This window comes from Gigantopelta aegis, chromosome 2, assembly GCF_016097555.1.
Source record: "Gigantopelta aegis isolate Gae_Host chromosome 2, Gae_host_genome, whole genome shotgun sequence".
Lineage (NCBI taxonomy): Eukaryota > Metazoa > Mollusca > Gastropoda > Neomphalida > Peltospiridae > Gigantopelta > Gigantopelta aegis.
The window spans coordinates 30,530,098-30,543,809 of NC_054700.1; the positions used below are offsets into that span (position 1 = coordinate 30,530,098).

Consider the following 13,712-nt stretch of genomic DNA (forward strand, 5'->3'; position numbering starts at 1 on the left):
CAGAGTCATGATAATGCTGTCACCACTTCAGACAGTTGGGATGATAGTGATGAGGAGCTGTTTGATCCCTCAGGTATGTGTTTTTTTAGCACTTGCAGTTACTGATAGCATTTCATTTCTTATTATCCTATTATCCCATTATCACAATTAGTCATTAAGGGGATATAGTATTTTGCCCGCACATGTATGTATGTGTGTGATGCATGAGGCCACCACTCGACCAACTTCATTTCTGATCCAATTTTCATGAAACTTCATATACAGGAATTGGATTAATAGACTCCATCATATGTGGTCATGTGGGATAGAAAAAGTACACCTGAGGTGATGGAAATTTCGACTCAGGCAAGGCTTTCTATGGGCTGACATCTTGCATAGCTAGGGATGGGGGGGGGGGAAAGATATCTTGAACAAGTTGGAGTTTCTCCTCTTTGCATCAAATGTCAAGGTCACTGTTAATAGAAGTAGAAATTATGACATCTACTGATTTTGTTTCTTATCTGATTTTCTTCAAACTTCACATTTGTAGGAATAAAAATATGATATCTTGAACTTGAACTGCATCAAAGGTCCAGGTCACCATTGCTAAAAATAGAAATTACAACGTCTACAGACTTCATTTCTTATCCAGTTTTCATGAAACTTCACATGGTGTTAAGTGACCACGAATTCAAAGCAGCACAAAACATTTATGTTATTGCTAAAGCTTGAGGAAAGTTTCAGCATTTCTGATGGCTTGCTTAAGGAGGTGATTTCCCTACTTGTTGTCAGTCCTGTGTTTGAGAAGATTCTTCAGACAAGATGTAAAAATGAGACATATTATGTATTTATATGTAAGATATTATTCCATTGTTTTTTTTAATCTTTCAGCCAAGAAGATGATATCTATTTTTGTATTTACAGTCCGACCTGTCCAAGCGGCCACCTGTACTCAGCGGTCACCTGCCTTAAGTGACCACTTTTTTCCCTCCCAAACGATTAATAATGTAAATGCACCTGTAATAAGCGGTCACCTGTCTAACGTGGTCAGCGGCCACCTAAATCAGATCCCAAATCACTAAAATACCTGTATTAAGCAGCCACAGTAAAGTTTTATTATTATATAAACGGGATATTTTAACAACAGCAATAAGGTGCAGCAAATAAACGATCTTCACACCTTCAGGAATACTGGTACCTATACAGTCCTGACATCTCCACTGTGTATCAGTTAAGAAAGTATGACTCTGGAATGCATCTAATTGCCTCTGGGCAGGCTACGCTTGATATTTGTAGATTCACTTACTATGACAATACACCGCATGAAGTAGGAATTAAATAATTAAATGGAAAAGGAAAACAAACTTGTTGGGAATGGTTAATTTAATACATAACATTTGCATTATTTCTTTAACTTTAAAAAAGTTGATTTATAGTCAGCTGTGAAGCACACATCCATTGATTAGCAGTACAGATGGTAAAACAAGAAATAACAACAAATGTTTTAAAGACTATGTATGTGACAACCTGTACTCGGTGGCCACCTGTCTTCAGTGGCCACTTTTATCTACTCCCTTGTGTGATTGCTAAAGACAGGTTTGACTGTATATGTAAGATACTATTCCAGTGGGTTTAATAAAATCTTTCAGCCAGAAAAAAAAAGACAAGATCTATTTTTGTATTTATATGTAAGATATTATTTTAGAGGGTTTTTTTTATATCTTTCAACCAAGAAGAAGACAAGATCTATTTTTGTATTTATATGTAAGATATTATGTTAGTGGGTTTTTTATATCTTTCAGCCAAGAAGAAGAAGACAAGATCTATTATTGTATTTATATTTCAGCCAAGGAAACAAGATCTGTTTTATATTAGTATATGTAATATATTATTCCAGTATTTTTTAAATCTTTCAGCCAAGAAAACGAGATCTGTTTTATATTAGTATATGTAATATATTATTCCAGTGTTTTTTTAAAATCTTTCAGCCAAGGAAACAAGATCTGTTTTATATTAGTATATGTAATATATTATTCCAGTGTTTTTTAAATCTTTCAGCCAAGGAAACAAGGTCTGTTTTATATTAGTATATGTAATATATTATTGCAGTGTTTTTTAAATCTTTCAGCCAAGAAGCAGAAGACAAGATCTATTTTTGTATTTATATGTAACATGTTATTCCATTGCTTTTTAAATCTTTCAGCCAACAAGAAGATGACGAGATCTATATTTTTTTAATTTATATTTAAGATATTATTCCAGCGTTTGTTTAAATCTTTCAGCCAAGAAACAGAAGACTAAAGGTAATGCTGATGATGCACGGATGGTAGCATTACTACGCAGTCAGGTTTTAGCTGTCCGTCAAGAAAATGACCAGCTGAAGGAGAAACTGCAGGTACGATAACTCAAGAAGCTCAATAACACATTTAGACTTTCAGGACTAGCAGCAGAGCAGTTTTAATAAGTAAAGCGTAACATACTAATCCAAATATGACAGCTGCCTCTTCCACTAGTCTCATGCAACCGGCCTTGCACACAGGTGTGTTAAATTTAATATGCGAGCTCACCATTTGGCAACAACCGCATGTTAAGTAAATTTTCTGCTGGCCACAAAACAATCTTCTGTTTTTTTCAAAGTAAATGCAGTCATTAGCTTTCATTCAAAGGAGTAACCATAAACCATAGAGATGAAAAGTAAATCTGATTGGTCATTGCTTTTAAACATCACCAATCAGTATTCTTTAAAGTTAATGAAAATTTCATCATGGCAGCTTGCCAAGTACTAACTCAACACTGTTGATACAAACCATTGAGTTCGTATATTAATTTTATTACCCATATGGGATCAAATATTTTTTTCATCTCTGCACAGTGTGTAGATTGCTTCTACAGCCACTGATTAGCTGGCTTAAAATTTACATTTGGTTGCTTGCTTGCCCTAGCCGGAATCTCACTTTCAATTATATAATATTTCCATTCATGAGTAAGATTACACATACATTATACATTTTTCACACATTTGTTTCATAAATATGAAATGATATATATTTTTACAAGCAGTGGCTTTAGTAGCATAGAATTTAAAAAAAAAAATCAAATGCCATCACAGTCGTATGATTAGTACCCTACCGGTCCAACCAGAGGGGGCTATAGGTTTCATTTCTGTCCTCCTGTCCGTCTGTCTGTCTGTCTATCTCTGGCTGGCTGTCTGTCCCACATATAGTTTTCCGGATGTTTTTTTTTTTAGAATGCTTTGAGATATTGAGCTGAAATTTTATATAGCTTTATTATGTACTGTTACAGATCAGGTTTAACTTTTATGGCAATTTAACCATTTTTGAGTTATGGCTATTGAACTTACAAAAAGATAAAGAATTCATAGGTTTGGTAGGGGACATGTATTGCTTTAGCAGTACTATCAGAATGCTTGTTTTATACTGTAAACATTTGGCTGTAAAAAGAACGTCGTTATGCCATGACATCACTTACATTACGTCATGTAATGCATATAAGATTATATGATGTAATCCTGATGTCTTTATTGTAGACTGCAGAGGAATTTTTACATTAAAAATCAGTTAAAATTGACAATGGGTAATAAAAAGAATAACCAACTAAGACTCTAAGACTATATATGTCAAAATTACCAAATGTTTGACATCCAATAGCCGAATATGTTGTCATTGTGCGATTGATCCCCATCGGTGGGTCCACTGGGCTATTTCTCGTACCAGCCAGTGCACCACGACTGGTTTATCAAAGGCCATGGTATGTACTACCCTGTCTGTGGGATGGTGCATATAAAAGATCCCTTGCTGTTAATCAAAAAGAGTAGCCCATGAAGTGGTGACAGCAAGTTTCCTTTCTCAATATCTGCGTGGTCCTTAACCATATGTCTGACGTCATATAACCATAAATAAAATGTGTTGAGTGTGTCGTTAAATAAAACATTTCTTTCTTTCTTTTCTTTTTTCCAGTAGCCGATGGTTAATAAATCGATGTACTCTAGTGGTGTTGTTAAAACAAAACAGACTTTTAACTTTTTAACTGTTTGCTACCGATAAAAGAACATAACAAACATTGTTTACGTGGTATTAAAGTAAAATGAGAGAGGCATAATTAAACACGGAATCAAAATAAAATATAAACTTACATCTGATACTGTTTACAGTCCCTTCCAAATGGTTTGCTTGAGACATCTCCCTATATCCTGCCGTCTGAGAAAGACACTGGCTCACTGACCACGGACAGTGATGAGCTGCAGAGTCTAAGGAACAGGATCACCAGTATGGAGGCGGAGAGAGAAGAGCTCAAGTCTCAGGTTCTAAAAGTAAGACATTTGTCTAATTAAATCTTTATTGGGCAGGACGTAGCCCAGTGGTAAAGCGTTCGCTTGATGTGTGGTCAGTCTAGGATCGATCACTGTCGGTGGGCCTATTGGGTTATTTCTCGCTCCAGCCAGTGCTCCACAAGTGGTGTTACAAAGGCTGTGGTATGTACAGTCTTGTCTGTGGGATTGTGCATATAAAAGATCCCTTGCTGCTAATCGAAAAAGAGTAGCCCATGAAATGACAACAGCGGGTTTCATCTCTCAATATCTGTGTGGTACTTAACCATATGTCCAGCACCATATAACCGTAAATATAATGTGTTGAGTGCGTCCTTAAATAAAACATTTCCTTCCTTCCTTAAATCTTTATTAACCTTCAGTCTACTGGATTAATTTGTAACAAAAACCATGTTGAGTGGGTACAGTTTTATAATTTTTTACTCACATATATTCACTTAAATGTATTATTAATACATAAAATGAAGTTCATATTTGAATCAGTATGGATTATTTTCATGGGTTTTTCGAATTTTTATTGTATTTTAGACCCATGAAAATTACTGCGACGTTCCACCATTTTTGTCTGGGTAAAATACTTGCCGAAAACCACTTTTTCAGCTCTTAATTCCAAGGTATTTTCCATTGAAAAACAAAAAGTTAAAGCTGACATAGTCTGAAACAAACTGTTTTTTGTTGTTATATTATTATTTCTGGTGAGTGCCGTGTGCAGAACCATGGGAAATATGAATTGGGAAATGCACTGTATACAGTGTACAGCATGTCGACTAGCGTGACATCAGGCGAGATATCTCGCCTGCAGTAGTCAGAAGGTGAAGCAGCCATCAATAAGGTGCCGTTCACGAATGTTCAAACTGTATGCCTGGGTGAGGAGGTTATTGTCAGCAGATGTTTTTCAAACAGACGAAAATTTTACTGTATATACTCACCTATAAGTCAAGTTTTTAGCATCAAAATGTTATAAAAAAATTAGTTGGGGGCTTGACTTATAGCCGATTCAAAGAGAAAAGTAAAAAAACAGACAAAATGTTTATATGGAAATCCGATCTCATATCGTATCGACCTCGTAATGATTAAACAGTTCAATACATTTGGAACGGTGCTCATTGAACAAAATGTTCCATCTTACAGATAAAGTATTAAATATTAAAATACATGTATTTACTTACTATTATAATGAAAAGTTGTTTCCATTCTTTGAAATCTGTTGAGTTGTTTTTACAAACAAATAGGATATGCGCCAACAAACAAACACCGACTTTATAAACTTGCTTGGCGACACGACAACTGTAACCTTGTGAATTGGCCTATCAATAGCTTCACAATGTGTGTGTATTTGTTCAAATAGACTCTGTGGTGTTATAGAGGCCCTTGGTATGCTGGAAAAGTGGGCAACTTGTTATATGCTAATTAAGCACAACAAACAAGCCTTTGTTTAATAATCCACATATCACTGATGGCTGATCGAGGCACATGTATGAAACTTCCGGTTCCAGCCTAAGTTCAGCCAGCAAACGTTTCACTAACATTCGCGACCTATTTGATTGGTTCCCGATGTGGCCATGTGGTTTACTTTGAATTGCATAAACCAGTCTAGCGGAGGTTATTAACAAGTGGTTGACTGAACTTACATGTACCCCTGTTCTCGTGTGATCCTGTTATGAATTTGAAAATGAGCCTAAAGTTCTAAATATTAAGTAGATAGCAGTGGCTTGTTTTTATTGGCTATGATGCCAGACACTTTTAGCATGGGGGCATATTGTACTAAAACATGCCATCGAAAGTGTTTTTAGAGCACTTTTGAAATTCCAGACCATTACTAGACCATTTCCATAAAGATTTATTAGAAGCTTCCTTGGCACTTAGTGAAACAAATTTATGAATTTGGTCAACCTGACTCCCCCAGACTTGAAAATTGGGGCCCAAAAGGAGACAACGAAGCCAGTTTTAAAAAGCATCTTCTCCACTTTTACAAATGCTATGACCAAATAGTCTTCATATTTATGTAACTGTCGGTAGATGGTTTAAATGTCTAATGTTTTTAATATCAGGTCTTTAATTCTTTTCCAGGGCAGAAAATCAAGCTTACTATAGTTATATAGAGAAATGCACTTAAAACAGACTTTTGTTGACTGGACACCCTCAGGAACAAGTAAAATGTTTTAAAAGGTATTCTGTTTACAGAGGTTAAGTTCTGTACTGATTTAAAAAAAAAAAGGACCGTGAAAAATGTCCAGGCTTTAAGGAGAATTCCGGTATACAGAGGGTCCGGTTTTTGAGAGGTTTCACTGTATATTTAAACAATATGTCACTGCTGTGTGTTGTAGGCTAAAGAAGGCAGTCAGTTTGAGCAGCTCGCAGACGCCATCAACCATGAGGGGCTGGTGGTGGAGAACAAGAGTCTGAAAGAGCAATTGGAGGACCTGAAGACCAAACTAGACACCAGCCAGCAGCAGTCTGCTGACTCCACAGGCCACGAGGACCTGCTTGAAGAGAACCGGAAACTCACAGCAGAGCTGGAGGTGATGAGGAGCAAGCTGGAGTCTGTGGAGCAGCAGCAGCACGCAGAGCACGAACGATGCAGCAGTGCCGACGGCGACAGTGGGGACAGCGGTATCAGCGGCGTGAAGCCCGAGGGCAGCAAGACAACGGAAGCAGCTAATGTGGCGTTCCTGCAGGCCCAGAACGAACAGCTCACTGACCAGTGTTCCCTGCTGACGGATGAGCTGGACAAACTGAGGACGACGTTCGACGCGATCCTGAAGGCGGGCGACAACCTGCAGACGGACTATGATGCGCTGCAGAATGAGAAGGAGCGGCTGCAGGAGGAGCTGGAGCGCACGGTCCAGGAGAAGGAGGAGCTGGTGAAGGAGAACGAGTTCCTGCTGAGTGACGGCAACGCACTGCACGATGACCTCAAGAAGCTGGTCCACGAGCTGGAGAAGATGCAAGACCGACTGAAGCAGGTGGACAAGGAGAAGGAGGCCAGCGCCCGGCTTACCACGGCCGTCAGCCTGTCGGGCAAGGTGGGCGAGTTTAGCCGGCTCCTGGAGGAGCGCGATGGACTGAAGCAGCAGCTGGACGAGCTGACCACGGAGTGGTCACGGCTGCAGCATGACCAGGAGATACTGGTGGAGGAGGTGCAGAGTCTGCAGGAGCAGGTGGCTGCACTCAGCACTGAGAGGGACAAGCTGCAGACGGAGGCCGACGATGTGGAGACATTGTTGCAGCAGCACGATGTCCTACAGCAAGACTACTCGCAGCTAGAACAGGTGAGTCACAAAGTGAGTCAGTCACGTCCTACAGCAAGACTACACACAGCAATAACAGGTGAGTCATGTCCTGCAGCAAGACTACACACAGCTAGAACAGGTTAGTCACGTCCTGCAACAAGACTACACACAGCTGGAACAGGTAAATCGCAAAGTGAGTCATGTCCTACAGCAAGACTACACACAGCTAGAACAGGTGAGTCTCATCCTACAGCAAGACTACATACAGCTAGAACAGGTGAGTCACAAAGTGAGTCAAGTCCTACAGCAAGACTACTTGCAGCTAGAACAGGTGAGTCACAAAGTGAGTCAAGTCCTACAGCAAGACTACTCACAGCTTGAACAGGTAAGTCACAAAGTGAGTCATGTCCTACAGCAAGACTACACACTGCTAGAACAGGTACATCACAAAGTGAGTCATGTCCTACAGCTAGACTACACACAGCTAGAACAGGTGAGTCCCAAAGTGAGTCATGTCCTACAGCAAGACTACACACTGCTAGAACAGGTAAGTCACAAAGTGAGTCATGTCCTACAGCAAGACTACACACAGCTAGAACAGGTGAGTCATGTCATACAGCAAGACTACACACAGCTAGAACAGATGAGTCATGTCCTACAGCAAGACTACACACAGCTAGAACAGGTGAGTCACGTCCTACAAGACTACACACAACTAGAACAGATGAGTCACGTCCTGCAGCAAGACTACACACAGCTAGAATAGGTGAGTCATGTCATACAGCAAGACTACACACAGCTAGAACAGGTGAGTCTCATCCTACAGCAAAACTACATACAGCTAGAACAGGTGAGTCACAAAGTGAGTCAAGTCCTACAGCAAGACTACTTGCAGCTAGAACAGGTGAGTCACAAAGTGAGTCAAGTCCTACAGCAAGACTACTCACAGCTTGAACAGGTAAGTCCCAAAGTGAGTCATGTCCTACAGCAAGACTACACACAGCTAGAACAGGTGAGTCTCATCCTACAGCAAGACTACATACAGCTAGAACAGGTGAGTCACAAAGTGAGTCAAGTCCTACAGCAAGACTACTTGCAGCTAGAACAGGTGAGTCACAAAGTGAGTCAAGTCCTACAGCAAGACTACTCACAGCTTGAACAGGTAAGTCACAAAGTGAGTCATGTCCTACAGCAAGACTACACACTGCTAGAACAGGTACATCACAAAGTGAGTCATGTCCTACAGCTAGACTACACACAGCTAGAACAGGTGAGTCCCAAAGTGAGTCATGTCCTACAGCAAGACTACACACTGCTAGAACAGGTAAGTCACAAAGTGAGTCATGTCCTACAGCAAGACTACACACAGCTAGAACAGGTGAGTCATGTCATACAGCAAGACTACACACAGCTAGAACAGATGAGTCATGTCCTACAGCAAGACTACACACAGCTAGAACAGGTGAGTCACGTCCTACAAGACAACACACAACTAGAACAGATGAGTCACGTCCTGCAGCAAGACTACACACAGCTAGAACAGGTGAGTCATGTCATACAGCAAGACTACACACAGCTAGAACAGGTGAGTCATGTCATACAGCAGGACTACACACAGCTAGAACAGGTGAGTCACATCCTACAGCAAGACTACACACAGCTAGAACAGGTGAGTCGTGTCATACAGCAGGACTACACACAGCTAGAACAGGTGAGTCACATCCTACAGCAAGACTACACACAGCTAGAACAGGTGAGTCATGTCATACAGCAAGACTACACACAGCTAGAACAGGTGAGTCATGTCATACAGCAAGACTACACACAGCTAGAACAGGTGAGTCACATCCTACAGCAAGACTACACACAGCTAGAACAGGTGAGTCACATCCTACAGCAAGACTACACACAGCTAGAACAGGTGAGTCATGTCATACAGCAAGACTACACACAGCTAGAACAGGTGAGTCATGTCATACAGCAAGACTACACACAGCTAGAACAGGTGAGTCACATCCTACAGCAAGACTACACACAGCTAGAACAGGTGAGTCATGTCATACAGCAAGACTACACACAGCTAGAACAGGTGAGTCATGCAGGGGTTTCCCTAGAGCGATAAGCCGACACGGCCCGTGCTCCCTTAGCCAGCCATGTAAGCGCCTTCATGTCTGGTAAGCGCCTTAACTGCAGAACCGTGTCGGCTTAATTTGTAACATGTATACAAAACAATGGAGCTGTGATCCGTAACGTCATTCACCACACATTATCACACTTCCATTTGGTATCTCTGCAATTCTTTTGATGTTCACTTTGAGGTCCATTGATCGCACCGTTTTAATCAATCTAATTAAAATTAGCTCCACTATTACATGTGGATCTAAAGACAGCCAGTTGGAGCTCATGTCCACCAATCAAAACCTTACTTGCAGAATCCTGCCAGTGATTTAAAACTAACAACACTGCATAGTCCCCAATGTCCAGGTAACATTTCGTCTGTAAATAATAAGTTTAATTAGATTGCGTTTTAATTGTCGGCGGGCTTGTGCTGGTCACGTGGTACAGGTGATCGGCTACTACTAATCCGCCAGATAACTGCTTGTTGTAATAATGTCTGTATGCTTGGGAATTACGCATCAAGACAAATCAAAGAAAATACCTATTAATTGAATAAACATCTTTGAAGGTGAAATTCTTGAGTAAAACATGTCACCATTATTTTAATTTTGTAAAGTCTTTGAACCAAAGTAATAAAAACAAACCGACACTGCATGTCAATTTGAATAAACATGCCAGTTCAGGGCCGAAAGACATGTCGGCTATCCCAAGGGCTGAGTTCAGCCAGACCGTGGGAAAACAAAACGTTCGCTACACTGGTTTGTGCGCTTCACGTTAAACCAAATGGACACGACGGACACCAATCAAATAGTTCGCGAACGTTAGGAAGAACGTTCGTTGGCTGAACTGAGGAAAGCTCTCGGCGTAATATACGTCACGCTTCAGAGTCAGCTGACACCCACGTGTCAAGAGACATCGTTGCGGACATGAACAATACGATTACACGGAAGTAAATCTTGATGTAAATGTGTAAAAAAAACAATAGTTGTTTGCATCAATGAATACCTAACTGCAGTTTCGTTATTTCCTTTGTCTTTGTTAATTTTGTACCTATGGTCAAGAGCACGCACTGAGATCGCGATCGCAGGAAATGAACATGCAGTATTTATACAAATTGCAGTTAAACGTACACTGAATTAGTTTACAATAATCATATTTGTTAGATAATGCTAGATATGTATATGTTAAACTGTGAGGTGACAAGCATTTAACACGACGCTGAAATCAACAGCAACAACATGGCGCAAATTATGAAATTGTTGGGGGTGGGGAATTGATGGGTTATTTTTTTTTAAAGTTTTAACCCCTCCCCACCAAAAAAACCCACTTAACTGTTTTCAACCCACTACCCCACTTCTTTTGGCTTGATTTTTGTGTTATAATGATGCTATATATGTAAGCGCCTTAAAAAATTCCTGGGGAAAGGCCTGTCATGTCATACAGCAAGACTACACACAGCTAGAACAGGTGAGTCATGTCATACAGCAGGACTACACACAGCTAGAACAGGTGAGTCATGTCATACAGCAGGACTACACACAGCTAGAACAGGTGAGTCATGTCATACAGCAGGACTACACACAGCTAGAACAGGTGAGTCATGTCATACAGCAGGACTACACACAGCTAGAACAGGTGAGTCATGTCATACAGCAGGACTACACACAGCTAGAACAGGTGAATGAATGTTTTGGTAAATTTGTCATGAAGGATGTTACATATTAATAACACTTAACTGAAAAATGTTCAAGTCAATAATTTAAGCAACAATAACTGACATCTTGAACCTCTGGACAATGTAACTGATTTGCACCTGACATGCATTACAGGATTATGCCGAGTTACTCAAGGAAAAGGAGAAAGTGGAGCAGGAATTGCTTGATGGCCAGGGTGTGAGTGTTGAGGATGCGACCGGCGGTGGGGGTGGCGATGACGATGTGGCGCACGACACCAAGGACCTGGTCCGCGAGAACACTAACCTCGGCTACGAGAAGGAGCAGCTCGACCTGACTGTGCTGGAACTGTCCAAGGCAAACGCCCTGCTGGAGGAGGAGGTGGGACAGCTGCAGCAGGAGCTCGATCACACACAGCGCCAACGACAGCAGCAGCAGCATGGTGAGGCTGACGTCGACGTAACGCTGCAGTCGACTGTGATAGCACAGAAAGACGAGCAGGTGCGGAGTCTTCAGGAACAAATGACTTGCTTGCAGAGGCAGCTAGCGGTAAGGATTTATTGTCAGTATATCTGTGTGGTCCTTAACCATATGTCTGACGCCATATAACCGTAAATAAAATGTGTTGAGTGCGTCGTTAAATAAAACTTCAGTAGGACCTCCACGAGTCCAAAATATTGGACTCTAAGTACACTGGGGTTAAACTGGGCCTGGACCTGAGTACCCGACATTTACCCTAATGTCCGTCCCATCATTCTGTAAACATATTTTTTGTAAATAATTTCAGTTTCATTTGACATTAGAAGAAAAACAAAAGTGTTTTGGAAATAACAGAAATATGCCATTTTTGTGTTCAATTTACAAGTCAATCGGCTTAGACATAAATAACTTGTAGTAAATTACTCAGGGGTTAAACTCGACCCGGACCCGAGTACCCGACATTTAATAGTCCATGGTGTTTATATATTGATTGAAATGCTGCATGTAGCAGTTTTAGTCACATATATGTATGTTACTATTGTCATCTATGGCATTTAATTTGGTGGTATACACCCCGAATATTTTATTTTTACATATTTTAAATTAAACATTATTTTTCTTCTTTAAGTGATTTAAGTACCCTCTGAAAATAGGATTGAATTTAGTTAAATATAGGTATACTTTTGCTATTTTTTTAGGAATATTTTTCCATGGTGAAACCCAAAATTTAATATGGTTGAAGTATTTGAATTTCAGCTGCTATAAATGCCAGATGCATGTATTTACATTATTTGTCTTTGACCGGCCTCGGTTGCGTCATGGTTAGGCCATCAGTCTACAGACTGGTAGGTACTGGGTTCGGATCCCAGTCGAGGCATGGCATTTTTAATCCAGATACCGACTCCAAACCCTGAGTGAGTGCTCCACAAGGCTCAATGGGTAGGTATAAACCACTTGCACTGACCAGTGATCCATAACTGGTTCAACAAAGGCCATGGTTTGTGCTATCCTGCCTGTGGGAAGCGCAAATAAAAGATCCCTTGCAGCCTGTCGTAAAAGAGTATCCTATGTGGCGACAGCGGGTTACCTTTAAAAAACAGTGTCAGAATGACCATATGTTTGATGTCCAATAGCCGATGATAAGATAAAAAATCAATGTGCTCTAGTGGTGTCGTTAAATAAAACAAACTTTACTTTTTTTACTTGTCTTTGACTTTGTTTAGGTATAGGATTTTGGGCTACTAGAAATGTCCGACACGTGTATGTATAACTTTATATCAGAGGTAGAGGAACAACTGAAGAAAAGGTGGAAACAGTTGAAATTACAGTCTGTTTATTTCAGAATTTAAAAACACACACACAATTTTAAGGATATTTTATGATAATTTGTTGAAAATTCTTTTCAGGAATTCGATGACAACCACAAGGATGTTGTAGGAGCTTACCGAACACACCTCATTAGTGCTGTACAGGTAAACATATTAATAGAATCTATCAGCGTTGTGAGGTATAGATACGGCAGTTCCAACCCGAGGGTCAAAATGTTTTTCGTGAGGGCCGAGATTTGGGTCTCGTTCTCAGACAGGTCGACATGGATTTTTTTTTTAAATCTCCCATCCACAAACAAGTGCAAGTAAATACAGTCCATCTAGCTTGATGATTAGTAAAATAAGATTTCATCTTATTAAGATGGAAAGGCCGGATTTAGCTCAGTCGGTTGAGTGCTTGCTTAGATGCTTGCGTTGCCAGATCGAACCACCTCGGTGGATCCATTCAACTGACTGGGCTTTTTTTCACATTCCAACTAGTGCACCACAACTGGTCAAAGGCCGTGGTATGTGCTTTCCTGTTAGGGAAAGTGCATATAAAAGATCCCTTTCT

At 40.3% G+C, this 13,712-nt stretch overlaps 1 protein-coding gene across 2 annotated transcripts in view; it reads left to right on the forward strand.

Moving 5' to 3' along the window:
* LOC121383625 (ankyrin repeat domain-containing protein 24-like) overlaps positions 1–13,712 on the forward strand; it is an 82,348-nt gene that overhangs the window by 61,596 nt on the left and 7,040 nt on the right. For both annotated transcript variants that reach the window (XM_041513721.1, XM_041513727.1), the window contains 6 exons: positions 4–73; positions 2,262–2,374; positions 4,151–4,309; positions 6,655–7,599; positions 11,508–11,900; positions 13,238–13,303. In XM_041513721.1, coding sequence (XP_041369655.1) covers positions 4–73; positions 2,262–2,374; positions 4,151–4,309; positions 6,655–7,599; positions 11,508–11,900; positions 13,238–13,303 — 1,746 coding nt within the window. The remainder of the gene's footprint in view (positions 1–3; positions 74–2,261; positions 2,375–4,150; positions 4,310–6,654; positions 7,600–11,507; positions 11,901–13,237; positions 13,304–13,712) is intronic.